The sequence below is a fragment of the Melitaea cinxia genome, chromosome 16 (assembly GCF_905220565.1).
Source record: "Melitaea cinxia chromosome 16, ilMelCinx1.1, whole genome shotgun sequence".
Classification (NCBI taxonomy): Eukaryota; Metazoa; Arthropoda; class Insecta; order Lepidoptera; family Nymphalidae; genus Melitaea; species Melitaea cinxia.
Window position 1 is genome coordinate 13,888,092 of NC_059409.1, and position 17,075 is coordinate 13,905,166.

General features: G+C 33.6%; 1 protein-coding gene across 1 annotated transcript; it reads right to left on the bottom strand.

Moving 5' to 3' along the window:
• Positions 1-503: 503 nt before the first annotated feature.
• On the bottom strand, positions 504-3,355 carry LOC123661026 (nucleolar complex protein 2 homolog). Its single transcript, XM_045596041.1, has 4 exons — positions 3,270-3,355; positions 2,849-3,079; positions 1,429-1,564; positions 504-697 (listed from the first exon to the last, which is right to left on the bottom strand). Exons 1-4 carry the CDS (start codon positions 3,353-3,355, stop codon positions 536-538), a joined length of 615 nt encoding a protein of 204 aa, XP_045451997.1. The 3' UTR covers positions 504-535.
• Positions 3,356-17,075: the final 13,720 nt, after the last annotated feature.

Consider the following 17,075-nt stretch of genomic DNA (forward strand, 5'->3'; position numbering starts at 1 on the left):
TTTTTTTTTTGTGGAACGTTCTCGTTGAGTATAAATTAAAAAATACATCAAAACTCAGAGTTTATTTAACGAAATATCACTTCAAAAAGACTAACAAAATTCAAGCAAAAAAAAAACAAACGTAAACGCAAAATCATACTGGAAGTATTTTTCTAGATACAAAGGTACAAAATCAAAACATTCAAAACATCTCTGCAATTAAATGAAAATCCATGAATGCCAAAGCCATGAATGAATAAGAAATCTTTTGAAAAACTCCAACTATACACATATATAAACGGAACATTTCAAATACATAGACATAATTTCAAAACACGTACAGCTACAAAAGCAATCACAGCTCCATTTCTTAATAAAGCGAACACTTCTTTAATGGTCACAGCTTTGTAACATGATGATATTGTTACAAATGACCAATACCTTGTTATCTTGTCACATCATATGGCCACAAGGCTAAAAAATTCCACCCGCTTTCTTGATTGGTCAGATACGCTTAATATGATTTCACGTGCGAAGGTTGGCAATAAAAGGCATTTTAAACAAAGGTCACTTTGACCACCGTCTGTAAGACTAGCAAAATGGTAACAAAGAAAAATACAGAATGTGGGATAGTCTTTGGAGATTTGTTTTCTTGCACGAGTGCCTTGGGAGACACTACGGTCGGTAACGCGAACGCTTGATTGTTGCAGCGATTTAACTGTAACAAAATATTACTATTAATAAAGTATTAAAATAAAAAAGCAGGTTTTATAGCAAAATTTCCTACTATTAAATTAGAACAACATACTACTAGTACCGGGAGCTGATATAATTAAAAAAAAAATATCCACGTCTTAATCACATTATTTTCAAACAGAAATAACGAATCTAAGTGATTGGGAATTTAAGCCCATCAACCCCGAAACAAAGAACAATCACTTTAAAAAGAATTTATATGAAAAAAATAAAAACTTTAAAAAGCAAGTGTTTTGCAGTAGGTATTCTTACTGTTTAATTAGTTTTTTAAGGATTTTTTTTTGGTTCGGACATTAAAAATATCACCATGATAACTGCATCCACATGTACGAAAGATGTCAAGTTGGATATAATTTATTATTTAGGTACATAACTGACTGACGCAACCAACTTTGTACACCTGATTTATTTTAAAATTTTTAAAATTTAATTTATAAATTCGTTATTCGTTTTATCTAATATATAAAATTCTCGTGTCGCGGTGTTTGTAGTTAAACTCCTCCGAAACGGCTTGACCGATTCTCATGAAATTTCGTGAGCATATCGGGGAAGTCTGAGAATCGAACAACATCTATTTTTCATCCCCTTAAGTTATGGGGGGCTGATTAGGGGGGCTAAAAACATATATGGCAAAAAAACCTTTGCGGGGTCAGCTAGTATTTATATAGATATACGTAATTATCTATGTCTCACGTCACAGCAAGTTGTTTCAGGAGTTCCGATACACGCAGACTTGCAACCTCGAACCACCGCCTCGTAGGAACTGCCCTTTGAGATGACAGACGTTGAACACTTGTCGTCAACGCTGTGACACGTGATTGTTTGAACTCTGAAAACAATTAAAACATAAATCATATAAAATTTGAGATATACTTGAGACATTCCACAAAAAAAAAAAAACGTTTGTGTGTACTTATGTACGCACGTAAGAAGTTATACTTCATTGGCTAGCTAACTTCACATTGCTTACTTCTTCTTCGTTGACTAGCTAGCTTTCCGGGTGTCGGTTTTTTGTGAAGGTGGGTGCGCGCATCGTAAAAAATTACTGTCATAATTTTTCCTAACACGTCAAATGAAGAACAACTTCAAAAATTGCTTATAATTTAAACTTCCCAATATTTGTTTTCCGTTAATATAATAAATTGTTAATTTTAATGTTAATTTTTTTTTATGTCACTAGGTCGGCAAACAAGCGTACGGCTCACCTAATGGTAAGCGATTACCGTAGCTTATATACCTGCATGCAACACCAGAAGCATCGCAAGCGCGTTGCCGACCCAATCCCCAATCCCCCCCGGAGCTCTAGTCACCTTACTCACCAACAGGAACACAATACTGCTTGAAAACAGTATTATTTAGCTGTGATCTTCTGTAAGGTCGAGGTACTACCGCAGTCGGGATGCTCCATATTTTGAGCAGGAAATTCAATTAAAATAACAAAGTAATTCAACCGACGAAGTCTATACAAATAAAAATATGTCGCTAAGCACAAAATACGACATCGGCTCGACCGATTCGGACATATTAAATGTTTACTCATATATTTCGTAAAAAGTTCTTACAGAGTGATAAATTAGAAACAACGTCCAAAAAATCGATGAACTTCAGAAAACGTACGATGATTTGAACTACACGAATTCGACAGTTAACAAGACAGTACAACGACTGTAGGGTTAGAGAGTTCTAAATATTTTAAGACCAGTTTTTTCGACAATGGAAAGATCAACTACATCCATTCATCATCATCATGATCATCATTTCAGCCTATTGCAGTCACTGCTGGACATAGGCCTCCTAGGTGTTTTGCTCAACACACTGGGCAGGCGTAGGTTGGTGACCGCAGGGCTGGCTTTGTCGCACCGAAAACGCTGCTGCCCGTCTTCGGCCTGTTTATTCAAAGCCAACAGTTGGATGGTTATCCTGCCATCGGTCGGCTTTTTAAGTTCGAAAGTGGTAGTGAAACTATTATCCCTTAGTCGCCTCGTACGACACCCACGGGAAGAGAGGGGGTGGCTATATTCTTACTGCCGTAACCACAAAGCAGCTACACGCATTACTGTAACGTCCATAACTGTAACCTATATTGCTACAACTGCTCATTTAATAGGCACACCTAAATTTGGTAGGATCCAAACACGCTTTCAATGGCGTATCAGACTTATAGGCGCATACGTAGCATTCTAAAGGGCGCATCTTAGTCGTCCTCGTCACTGGAACAGTGCGCGAGGTCTGCCTCATTAAACTCGGTGCCCGTCTTCCTACGCCTTCATCATTCTTGTCCGTCCTCGTGTCATCTTCATCATCATCGTCATCGTTTTCATCACCATCGACTTGATCATCTTTCCTTGAAATTGAAATAATACACAGGTATATAAATAAAAATATCACACCCAGAATTGGGCAGGAATCCCGCAACCTGCTGAGCAGAAAGCGGGGCCACTACAAACTGCGCGTAGATGGATTTAAAAGAAAATACTTATAGAATACATACTACTATCATATACCTATATTTCAAACGTATCAAGATAACTTACTCATCTTCCTCATCGTCTTGACTATCTGATATTGGAATCAGAAACAAAAGTACCAAAAACACCATAAAAAGCCTCCACCGGATCATGGTAGCTCCAGGAGTACTTATTTTTTAAATTTATATCCTCGTACACGGTAGATTTGTCATTTTATAACCTAAACTGTCTTATTTCCATGTAGCATCAGAAAATTTTACGCTTGACAGAACCTGTCAATTTTCATTTTTGGAATTTTTCTTTTTATTCTTCTGGTGTAGGTTTCACAGTAAAAACTCTTTCGATAATAATCATATCATTACATAATATAAAACAAAGTCGCTCCCAAAGTCCGTCAAAGTCCCGCTGTCTGTATGCTTAGATCTTTAAAACTACCTAACGGATTTTGATGCGGTTTTCTTTAGTAAATAGAGAGATTCTAGAGGAAGGTTTATATGTATCATGCATAATATAGTTGAGGAACACTGATAACTTTTGCAACCGTGCCTGTTTGTAACTTTTGCCAACCGCCGAAGCCGGGTTAGGTCGCTAGTTGTAATTATAAAGCTTAGATACTTTGTCGTAGTTTTTTCTGGTATAGTTAGAAATATTATAACGTAATATTGTAACATCGTAAAAAAATATTAAAATATTGTAACGGATTGAATCTTCATATATTTTTCCGTTGAAAATGGCACGTGGCATAAGTTCAAGTCGAAATCACTACTTAATATGTGATCACAGGAAAATTCAATTAACAATAACAATTCTGAAATATCAAAGACTGTTAATGAATAATTATTTTTACATTCGAATTTATTTTCCTTCACAATTGTACTAAAAATTTGCGTGCTGAATCATTCGAGTGACACCTCTTGGTGAGTACTTGAACTAGCTACTCACAGATAGGTGACGCTCATAGATACTTTTATAAAAAATATTTTTATCGGTAAAATAGTTAAAAATGTAAATATATATTACATTTAATAAATCGAATTATTTAATTTATAGAGGTAAATGATTAATAGTATATATATATAAATAGATCTAATAAATAATTTAATAAAATTTATTATAAAATATTTATATTTAAACAGTAATTTTACCAAAGTAATTTTTTTTATTTAAAAATTACTATTATTTTATATAAGAAAAACCATTAGTCATATATTTTACCAACACTAATGAAAATAAATAAAAAAATTTAAATAAAATATTTCAAGTCTAATTTTACTATCAATTCTTATTTAATTGCTATTATTACTATTCCATTTCAATCTACATAAGTTTTATAATTATTAAGTTTCGTCTTTATTACTCAATAATAGGTACTAAGCTAGAAAAGAGAACGCAAGTTAATTCGTAATAATTCTAGCTACTTTTAAATCACAAGATTAGCTGATAAGAGATATTTACTGAGGTGGGGTACAGCAGGAAATTTTCTGCTCAAAATTTGGAGCATCCAGATCGGGGAAGTACCCCGACCTTAAAAAAGATCACAGCTAAATTAATAATAGTGCTTTCAAGCAGTGTTGTGTTCCTGTGGTGAGTAAGGTGACCAGAGCTCCCGGGGGTGATTGGGAGTAGAATCGGCAACGCGCTTGCGATTCATCTAGTGTTGCAGTCATCTATGCTACGGTAATGACTTGCCATCAGTACGATTGCTTGTCGATCTAATATCATCAAAAAAAAATTGGCCCAACTTTAATTTAATATTCACATAATTGTTTGATTTCGTTTGGTTTTAAAGAAAACAGTAAAATAAATCTAATGCAGTTTTTTTGACTTTCGCAAGTATTAATAATAACAATAAAAATATATTTTTATACAATGTAAGGAAATAAATTAAAATTAATATATACAAAGAAAGATGGCAGTCTTATCGCTAGGAGCGAAGTATGAAAAAAAAATTTCATTTCTGTCTTAGTGACATATATTTTGTACGCTATACTTAAAACATATTAGTGCCCCTATCTTATCTCGTCAACTGTCAATTTTGTCAACTGCTGACTTGATTATTCATAAACGTTTTCAATTAAAAAAACTCTTACTTTTGACTTCCTATACTTACAAAACATTATTAATTATAACCAAAATTTTAAAAAAATGTTGCAGCAATATCAATATTACTACCGACATATTTTTCTTATACTACTTTTATTAAAGGTTGCCTGGAAGAGATCGCTATAAGCGATAAGGCCGCCTTTGCATACATTATTTGTATTTGTATCTAATCGTTCTAAATGTATCTTCTTTTTTGTGTGTGCAATAAGGTTTAATAAATAAATAAATAAATTATTTGTTTATGTCATTGTATTTATATTCTGTAAGTTCACTTCACTGTATGTATATACTTATAACTATTTTAATAATTCATTTTCCGCATATTAAGCCACGTTGAGTTGTTATATGTTGGATTGATTGGTTTCGTTTACTACTGATATAATACCTACTATAGCGTATTATTTTCTAGTTTATTATTTATAAGCACTATATTAAAATAAAAAAGAATTAATCTAGTAGTAACATAAGTGACTAGATTACGGCGTTCAAGCAAACAGGCTTTATTCAGCTACAAAACAATATTAAACCAAATAAATAAATAATAAATAAATAATTAAAAAAAAATCAAATCCCTCCAAATAAATCAGTCCAATATAATAAAAAGTGGAATTAGACAACAAAACTTATGTTAATATTTATTTATTTTTTTTTTTTATGTCACTAGGTCGGCAAACAAGCGTACGGCTCACCTGATGGTAAACGATTACCGTAGCTTATAGACACCTGCAACACCAGAAGCATCGCAAGCGCGTTGCCGACCCAATCCCCAATCCCCCCAGGAGCTCTGGTCACCTTACTCACCAACAGAAACACAATACTGCTTGAAAACAGTATTATTTTGCTGTGATCTTCGTGCTTGTGATTTAGTATAAATAATAGATTTTCAAAGCTATAAAAATTAGCACGTTACAGGTCGAGTTAAATTTTAATCCAGTATTTTACAGTACTTTCAGTAATGAATTATAAAACTGTTGGCAAACGCTGGCTGTCAACGAGCCTTGAGTTAATCCTCTTAAGGTTTTTATATTAAGGTCAGTTAATATTAAAAATTTGTGTAACCGATTGACGTTGCCATAACGTAGCAAAGATTTATTAATTTACGATAATAACGGGCTATAAAATAGCCATCGTTTAAGCTTTTATGCGTCTTATCGCTGTGCCAAGCAACGTTGAGGTGATTTAATTACAAATTATGTAAATTTTGTTTTCGTTTCATTTATAGTATCTATGTCTATAGTTCACTAAAAAATGTGAGAAAATGTGTTTTATTTATTAGTAATTAAAAATATTTTTTAACTACTGAACCGATTTTAATGGTTGTTTTCAGTTTATAAAACTACAATATTTATAAATGAAAGAACACAAAAAAATCCCACTAAGCGTCATTGTGGTATTTAATTAAAAAGAAATAAATTCTTATATAATTGACCATTTCTTCCAATTTCAAATTGAAATCAAATTGGAAAAATGTATCAGATTATGCAAAGAAATGTTAGGGATATGAACTAAGATTCTAATAAGAATCCTATTTACGGAGTTTTTGTATGTTACTATCATATTGTAAGTATATTTACTTTTACTTTATCTTTTACTTTACTTTTGTAAAAAAATATAATCTAATAAACTTCAACTCGATAATGTAATAAAGATTTTGTAATGTTATAGAGATACAGTTCGACGTGATGTTTAAATTACTACTTATTTTATAATTTTTTAACCGACTTCCAAAAAAGGGGACGGTTTTCAATTCGACTGTTTTTTTTATGTACGTTACTTCAGAACTTTTGACTGGGTGGAGCGATTTCGACAAATTTTCTTTTCAATGATCGATAGGTGGTGTGTGTCATTTGGTCCTATTTAAATTTATTTGAGATCCGAGTTGTATTATACCGCATAACTTTCTACTGGATGTACCGATTTTGATAATTCTTTTTTTCTTGGAAAGGGGATATCCCTAGTTTGGTACCATGATAAGGAGACCAGGATCTGATGAAGGAATCCTAGAGAAATCGAGGGAAACTCTCGAAAATCCGCAACAACTTTTTACTGAGTGTACCGATTTTGATTATTTTTAATTTAATCGAAAGCTGGTGTTTATCATGTGGTCACATATAAATTTTATTGAGATCTGATAACTACTTTTTGAGTAATCTTTGATAACACGTAGTTACTTGACTATTTTTTCGTCGATCTACGTTGTATTACTCGTCGATGTAATTGAAATCGATTTTTTTTTTCGTTTGCGAGCAAACACAATTATCTTGTTATGTGAACATATCGAATTTTTTCATTATCTTTTATACAAACCTAGTCCTGGAAACGAAATAAAATGTGTTTGTTTTCAGTAATTCATTTTAATTTTTATAATAATATAAATATCTTATAACGAACACACAGTATCGTCTGTTCCAAAAGTACTTAACTTAAATCTTCTGTTATTGGTAGCAGTTAATTGTTCTAGCTAAATCGTTTCAGTTTTCACCCAGACTCAGGCGGGAATCGAACTCTCAACCCGCGGAGCAAAAATCAGATCCACTACATACTGCGCAGACGACTTTTCATAAAACTGTAACATGTGAAGACAACTCTACACCATGTTAGGTATTTTTGCCACCGAAAGATATCTGCAATATCAGAGAATTTGTGTGTGTGTGTGTGTGTGTGTGTGTGTGTGTGTGTGTGTGTGTGTGTGTGTGTGTGTGTGTGTGTGTGTGTGTGTGTGGGTGTGTGTGGTACGGTCTAAATATAATGGCCTAAATATATTTTAAAACTAGCTGTGCCAGCGACTTGGTCCGCGTGGAATTTAACAAAAAAGTTATTCTTCAGTTCGTAGAGTTATACAATAAATACATTTCTAAAATAAAAGTAGCCTAAGTTACTCCTTACTACACCAGCTATCTAACCGTGGAAGTGTCCGTCAAAATCGGTCCAGCCGTTTCAGAGATTAGCCGGAAAAAACAGACAGACAGACAGACAAAAATTGTAAAAAATGTTACTTTGGTATATTTACCGTCTATACATCCATATGCATTTAGTAAAAAACGATTATTTTAATCCGACACACAATGTCTACTCCAATTTTATTTATTTGTATAGATTATTCAAAAACATTAAACAGTTTAAATCCTAAAGTCTAATATTTATACATATGTATTTTATGAGGACAGATTACAGCTTGTAATAACGACAGATGATACGGAAAGTAAAATTAAAAAGCTGATAACAAGCTACCACATAATGTAGATTTATCTTTGTTTTTAAATATATGGTTATAATACTTTAGAACTTGCTTAAAATTAGAAGAATGTTACATTGCTAGTAATAAAATTAATAATTCTGTTAACGGTTCAATTTGAACCGTTATAATAATGATTGTAAATAACAAATTTATTACATATACGGTTAAAAGATTCTCTTAAAATATAATATATCACATGTATGAAAAAATATAAACGTTATTTAACAAGAGCAGCTTAAGTAAGCAAGAATATTGCGGGAAAGATTCGTGCCCGCCTAGACCCTAGGCCAAGCCAGCTACGTTTTAACATTAGGCGTATCAAAGGACTTAAGCTTCCATCAAAGGTGCTATTAATAAACGAAGAGCAACCTAAACGTAGCTCTTTCAAACACACACACAAGCGCCCCTTTCCGTGTCTCTCGCCTAGCCGGCTCCGCTGTCGCCCCACAAAGCCGGCCCGCCCGCAATCCCCGTACAAACCCGAATACACGACCTCATTAAAAAATAAAACTCTACAAACGTGCCCCAGCCTACAGAACGCAACTTGTCAAAGCGAAAAGCGCTACCTAGCGGTGAGTAGCGGAACTACGCCACTCGCGGAACCAACCTCTGTACTTTTTTAATTAGCCTCATACACTGAATGAATGCGTGAAATACGTTAGATTTTTTTTTTCTCTCGTACGCGGTTAGTTTGGTTGCTTTGAGTAAAGTATGTTAATTCAACGGCTCTCATGTTTTTTGAACTGTTCGTGAGGGAGCGTAACTTTGTGGCATAGAGTGCTTAATTAGCAGCGAATTACTAGTAATGTTGCTTAACAATATTTTTTATGGGAAAAACTACTAAATCTCATATACCATCTCGAATATCCTTACGTTGGTTGTAAAAAAAAAGAGTCTCAAGAATAGATGTTCTCGAAAGCAAGCAAGTCGCGTAAGTCTTTTATCTCGGCTAGGTTCGCTCAAAAAGTGCAAACTCTGTACAAAGTTCACTTTCGCCTTGTGAACTAATTTTTCGCTCGGTGTCAAGTTCATGGCTGTGGGCCGGGGGTGCGGGGTGCGGAGACGCGGCGCGCGGGGGACGGGCGCTATGATAAAATAAAATATTCATTATGATTGCTCCGAGCGCCAATGTTCGCGAAAGCGCGATTATACCGCCGACAAGATTTGGTTGTTGAAGTTTCTTATTCTTATATATAAAATTCTCGTGTCACAATATTAGTTAACATACTCCTCCGAAACGGCTGGACCGATTTTTATGAAATTTTGTATGCACATCGGGTAGGGCTGAGAATCGGCCAACGTCTATAACTAGCTGACCCCGCAAACGCTATATTATAATATAAGTATTAATAATTTGATAAACACACTGAAGCACTCGAAGACAAATTTCACATATTATGTGAAATTAAAATTTTAAATATTTAAATAAACAAAATCAATCAGTTTGTATTTAACATGCTATATACGTAACTTATATAATAAATTTAAATGCAAAATAACAAGGAAATCGCTTAAAAATATAACATTATTTATTATAATATAAAATATAACATACTTGGTAATCAAAAACGTAACAATAAAACGTAAAACATAGTATAGGACTGAAAGACTTTATTGAAAATATTCCGCAGAGGAGCCAATTCGACGCAAGTCTACAAATTAGTAGAAGACTTGTAAACTGACGTAAAAATCGTCCCCGACCTGCCTCAATGGGAAGTACCGCGACTCGAAGATTCTTTTCTCGCTCTTAATTAGCCCACTAAGTTATACGGAACGTTCAATCTGTTCGTCTGTTGTGATTCCTCCATGCTCGAGACTATTTATGTAGGCTTATATGTAATAAGTATTTACACAAATATACATTTTCATTATACAATAGATTTACTAAGTTCAGCCTGTAAAATGCCTGCTGGGCATAGGCTTCTTTCTTCGTGTAGACAAAGAGTCAGAGCTTAATCCACCACACTGCTCCACTGCGGATTGGCGAGTAACGGCCGCTCTCAGGACGAAACCTATACTTACTAGACCTATAAGACACGCTTGGTGGTCTTAGAATTTGAACCACACTTGGCATTTGTAAGAAAGTAGTGTGTAGGAGTGCAAAAGCTATGCTATACAATACAATTAATTTTTAACAATACTATCACGATTCAGCCTATAATATCCCACTGCTGGGCATAGACCTCTTTCTAAATTATGGACAAGGTTAGTATAAAACATAGTTATAACAGACATAAGTGTCTAATTTACTTATATAACTTACGTTTAGGTTTTTAATATATATTTCTCTTCAATTTGAAGAGCATTACAGTATTATTTATTTGTATAGCTATTATGAATCAGTTACTTATAATTTGTACGATTTTATTTTTGTGTTACCCACATATTAGGGAATTCTTAACATTTTTCAATATCATATCAAAAATCCACCGTTCCAGCGGGGATCGAACCTACATCTCCGACTGACCGTGTCGGTGCTTCAGCCAATTAATCTATAGAACGATGTACTCGCTAGATCGAAATTTTTGATATGATGATTATTTTATAATCTATCTCTTCCTTACGGTATCTTAAAATATGTGAAAACAATTTAACTTGATCATAAAAAATCTAAACACAGCCCAAATTAGTTAAGTTTTCATTTACCAAACAGAGACGGATCACAATCTGACAGTTTGAAAATATATGTAAGTAGAAAATGTATTTGCTGCTCTTCCCGTGGGTGTCGTAAGAGGTGATTAAGGGATAACACAGTTCCACTACCACCTTGGAACTTAAAAAGCCGACCGATGGCGGAATAACCATCCAAATGCTGACTTTGAAATACACAGACCGAAGACGGGCAGCAGCGTTTTCGGTGCGACAAAGCCAGCCATGCGATCACCAATCCGCCTGCCCAGCGTGGTGACTATGGGCAACAAACATCGGTCACTATTTTTGGCGCGAACTTGTGGAGGCCTATGTCCAGCAGTGGACTACAATAGGCAGAAATGATGATGATGATGATGAGAAAATGTATGTAAAACTTTAAGCAATAGAAAAGGGGAGAGTGGGGATTTAAAACCAGCATTTATAGTAGTAGTAGTAGTAGTAATAGTAGTAATAGTTTAGTTATATATTTATATATAGTAGTATGGTAAAAAAACAAACGTGTATTATTATATATATAATATATTTATTATATATTTAATAATGTCTTTATAACAACAGTAAGCTGTCAGTGTACCATTCTAGCAATTTTAAACAGTTTTAGAACAGCTGGTCTGAAGTTAAAGTATTGTAAAAAACACACGTCGATAATAAAAGATGTATTTTATGTAGTACAAAAGGCAACTAAGAGCCCATGGATGTTGTTTATTGTATAATAATAAAAAAAACAGCGTTTTTTAACAATCTAAAGATCTACTAAACATTTCCAAGCAATCATTATTTCATCCAGAGTTTTCTAAATAAAGATTCAATTGCGTCAATTTTATATATTGTTTAAGATTTTTCAAAATTCATGTAACAGTAATTGTTTATCAAAGAATCTGTTCTCATGTTACGCAACACAGGCCGGAGATAAGAGTAGGTTAGATCGCGTAAGATTGACGATCTAAAGCACATACTGAGGCTGACAGAGTTAACATCCAACTTATTAGACATTTCGGATATTCGGTTCAGCTCTGACATCGTTGGTTTACTAATACTAGTGATGCACAGTTCTGTGCTATCGATAGTTGTCGATAGATTTAGTTTCTATTTCGGTATAACTTTTACACGTACTTACAAAGATACGTTAAGACACAATTACTTTGATATCATTAACAATAATAAATAATAATAATAACTTTATTTGTCAAACACGCTGATCTCACACACTATATACATGTACTAAGACTGTACTCTGCTGGTTTTGGTACATGTCGGTCCAGGACCCAAGACTCCTAACACTCGCAGGCCAGACGAGTGGCGTTCCCCTATCCACCACCTGAGAACGCGCCCAGTAAGAGATCCATCAACTACACTGGGTGACTAATCAACCCTCATCATCATCATCATCATCATTTCATCTTATCACAGTCTGCTTCAGCTTATCACTGCTGGATAAGCCTCCACAAGTTCACGCCAAAAATGGCGTGAACTCATGTGTTTTGCCCATAATCACCACGCTGGGCAGGCGAATTGGTTAGCGATATAATGTAATCAACCCTAATATAATGTAAGTATTAGATATCTAAACTCTAAGTTAAAAGATACTTCTTTTAAATAAATCTATATATAGGGAATATTTAAATATACTAGTGGTCGCCTAATAGTTCGAATTCGACCACAATTAATTCTTACTATAAGTTTTAACATTAAACAAAAGAGTATTAATTTTAGCATGTATTTGACACACGTACACACAGACTCATATGTGTGTGTCAAATACATGGTAGTGTGTGTAATATATTTTTTTTGAATTAATGTTTTTTTATCCGCCAACCCGCATTGGAGCAGCGTGGTGGATTAAGCTCTGATCTTTCTCCTACATGGGGAAAGAGGCCTATGCCCAGTAGTGGGATATTACAGGCTGAAGCAGTAATGTTTTTTACTTATAGATTTCCGACAGTGGTGTCGATGTGAAATGTCCAAGTACATACCTATACGATATCCAGTTCGGAAAGCAAACGTTTGTCCCGGCTCAGCTACGCCCGGGCCTCAGGGCAAACACTCGAGTAAATAATCCTACTTATGTAAGTATTACTTACACATACGAAACCTTATTTACAGAATATATATTAGTATAATTAGAATTATATCTATGTCGAGTTTGGTGACTTATTATATCCTGAAAAATGGTACTGAACGTTAAGAAAAATTATTAATATTTTCAAGAGCCATAATGAACTGCTGGCTTTGAAATACACAGGCCGAAGACGGGCAGCAGCGTCTTCGGTGCGACAAAGCCAGTACTGCGGTCACCAACCCGCCTGCCCAGCGTGGTGACTATGGGCAAAACACATGAGTTCACGTTATTTTTGGCGTAAACTTGTGGAGGCCTATGTCCAGCAGTGGACTGTATAGGCTGTAATGATGATAATGAATTTTAATGAAATTCTATTTACTTTTTATAATAAAAATATATATAAACATATCTCAAAAACGTTTTAATGCTATTGTACCTGACGGTATAAATCCCACAAACGATTTTGGAATTGTGTCAACATAAATTTAAAGTTTTTATAAAAAAATAATAATAGATAAAGCTTATTACTCGGTGCAGGATTACATAGTTGATAAAGATGTGTGGACTTAGTGGTGCTGTATTTTATGCAACATGTTACTAATTTTGTACTAAAACACAGTTTATATATTATTTTTCAAAAGAGTAACTGCGGAGTTTCTTGCCGATTCTTCTCTGCAGAATCTACATTCCGAATAGCTTTACTTCTACAAATATAATATTTGATTTTTAAAGTTTTAATTTGTAAAATGAAGATTCGAAAGTGCTCTTGAAGCGTATTTAAATAAAGCTGTTTTTGATTTTGATTTTATACCGTTCGATCAATTTTATTCTTGTTTTGTAATAAATAATAAAATAAAAGAACATACGGCAATATAAACTTGTCAACAGATTCTTATTGGAGTTAATTATATTTTATAAAAAAATATATAAAAAGAGTTCTCGGCACAAAAAAAAATTAATAAACGGGTTTGACGTATGATAACCTGTACATATTTGTTGAATATTTATAGCCCTATTTACAAAGGGCTTCACGAGAGCTTTTGAAGCGAAATTCAATATGAACACAACGTACATGTTCGGCGCATTGTACATAGAATTAGGTAAGAACATATGTATAAGATCAGAAGGTTCAATTTGATCTGCCTGCCTGTCTTCAGTGGACGGAATGCGAAACGACGTTGTTTGTTTGTGGGTGGTTGGATCTAGTGAAATTTCTCCTTTGTTGCTCTACTCCACCCAGCGGCCGTGGTGCAAGTTAGAGGCGGATGGTTAAATTTCTTAAATTAAAATAGTATCTAAATACTTTTATTATTTTTCTCTTACTTTAAGTAGTAGACTTGATAATAAATGAATGATGAAAATGGCTTAATATTCACATTTGTTTTTTTATTAAAAATTATTTAAAATTAAATACTTATTTCATTACTCATTATCTAGCATTTAAGGGAAGACTAGTTTACTCGTATATAAGCACGCCAAAAATTTATTTTGTGGTAGTTTAACATTTAGGCCTTTTCAACCCTTCGAAAAAAGCGGAGGTTTCTCAATTCGACCGTATATATTTTTTTTGTGTGTTCACGGATAACTTCGTCGTTGAGTGAACAGGTTTTGATGATTCGTTTTTTATTCGAAATGAGATATCCTAACGATGGTGATAAGGAAACCAGGATCTGATGATGGCATCCCAGAGAAGACAAAAGGAATCTTCGAAAATCGTAGGAGTGACCAGTGCGTTTGTTAATTTTGTTCGTCTACTTACGTTGTATTACTTGTCGATGAAATTGAAGTCTTTTTTTTTTGTTTGCTAGCAAACACAATTATTTAAAAAAAACCCTGACTTTTGTGTTGTCGATCTTGTGTTGGATTAAGTTAAAAACTAAAATATTAATCGCATTTTCGTGATTTATAAATAAAAACATGTTTATTGATATTATTCCGCCTATGAATTAGACCACTTTCGAGTTTAGATTTGGTGGGCATTATATACAAGCTTTGTTTCTGTTACATTATGTATTCCGTGGACTTCTGTACATATACCCCTATGTAAGTTCTCGAGTTTGTATTGCTGATTTATTTAACATCATTTTAGAAAATGTGTAAAAATGTTATGGGTTATGTTGACCGTCTATATTTAGACAAGTTTTTCGTTATCTACCATATTATAAACAGGAATAATAATATAAAATACATTTATATTAGTTGAGACTTGCAAACTCTACACAAAACTAGAAAAAAAGTAACCAACTGTTATTTAATAAACTATTTGTTTTGGCAGTTGTTAGTGGACAAACTATATGATTCCTCGTATTGGTGAATTATGTAAATACTCCTTGAGCAGAAATTAATTGGTTTCTTTTTTTTTATACTAATTATAAAAAGCAAAAAAGCGTACGGCTCACTTGATAGCCAATAGACGCCTGCAACCCTAGAAGCATTATAAATGCGTTGTCACACAAACGCATAAATCATAATTATGTATTCAAACAAATAAAATAGAGTGTGTGTTTAAGACCGCACGGCAGAAGTGAAAACTTCGTTGGCAATCGAAATCAAGCAATAACGCAATAAGTCTTCCACCGTTCAGCAGCGAAGAGCAGCTGTCTGTATTTTTCTCGCTCGGGTGCACTCGGCGGTCCCGAGTACACCCGATCGAGCCTTTCAACTCAGAGCGTGACTGAGCGGATTAGCCATACTTACCTACGAAAAAATGTGTGGTCGGTTCGCCAAAAGAAGTTTTCACTTCCAAAAACCGAATTCAATTTACATCGACTAGTATATAATAACTCAAAAACAACTCGTCAAACGCAAGCTTTTAATTAAAAAAAACACGAACCATAAAAATCGGTACATCCAATAAAAAGTTATGAGGTAACGCATTTAAAATACCGTCGAATTTCGCCTACAATCGCACCTACGCCTTATTTTGAATTCAATTTAAAAAAAAAACGGTTGATTAATGAAACGCCATGTTTAATATAATGTTCAATCCTACCTACTTCCAGTTTGTCTACATTCCCGCTCAGTTTTCCTGGAACTCTTATACGTAACATTATATTTAGTAGTTGAAATATATGTACCTTGTCGTTTCTCATTTTATTTTGCTCCATAAAACGCTGAAACTACACTTTGAGACATGAAAGTGGCCGCCATTTTATCTACAAAATCTTTGTTAAGATTTAACATTTTTTTTCTTTTTGGTACTTTTGAAACACTATATAAATGTAGTGATATAATTCATTATCCGCCAACCGGCAACGGAGCAGCGTAGTGGATTAAGCTAAAATCCTTCTGTTACTTTCTGCAGTGATCTTTTAAATGTAATTAATTTCTTTAAATATTTTTTTATGTAGGTACTGACATAAAACCGACAAATCAAAATCTTTTGACCTAAACCTACATGATTACGTTAATATTTATATATTGAAACAAATAAAAATGAAATATTTCAATAAACCCTATCTTTTACTTTACTTAGCTATATTATAACTATAGATTTTCATTAATATCGAATTTAGAATCGTCGTATAAATAGGGTCATAAATCAAAAGATTCAATTGAAATAATTAAAGGAAAACCATAAGTAAGAACTTGTGAAATAAAAGTAAACTTAAATATTATTAAGATATTATATAAGTAAAGCCTTACAAATTACAAAGCGATCGACTAAAGTAAGTTACATTCGATAACTGAAGTTACTAGTGCTATAACTTGGAAAGGTTCGAATTAAGATATCAGTTTTCTAACTTCAGTATAGCTCTACATCTACATATATATAAATACGATTATTCCTACATATGCACGGTCGATTGTTCCTATACCA

Excerpts from the sequence above, each read along its gene's own strand:
- LOC123661026 (XM_045596041.1), bottom strand. The coding sequence starts at position 3,355 with ATGATCCGGTGGAGGCTTTTTATGGTGTTTTTGGTACTTTTGTTTCTG. Across the intron at positions 3,080-3,269 it reads CAAGACGATGAGGAAGATGA|GAAAGATGATCAAGTCGATG; the intron begins GTAAGTTATCTT and ends TTCAATTTCAAG. Across the intron at positions 1,565-2,848 it reads TTGGATCCTACCAAATTTAG|AGTTCAAACAATCACGTGTC; the intron begins GTGTGCCTATTA and ends AATTGTTTTCAG.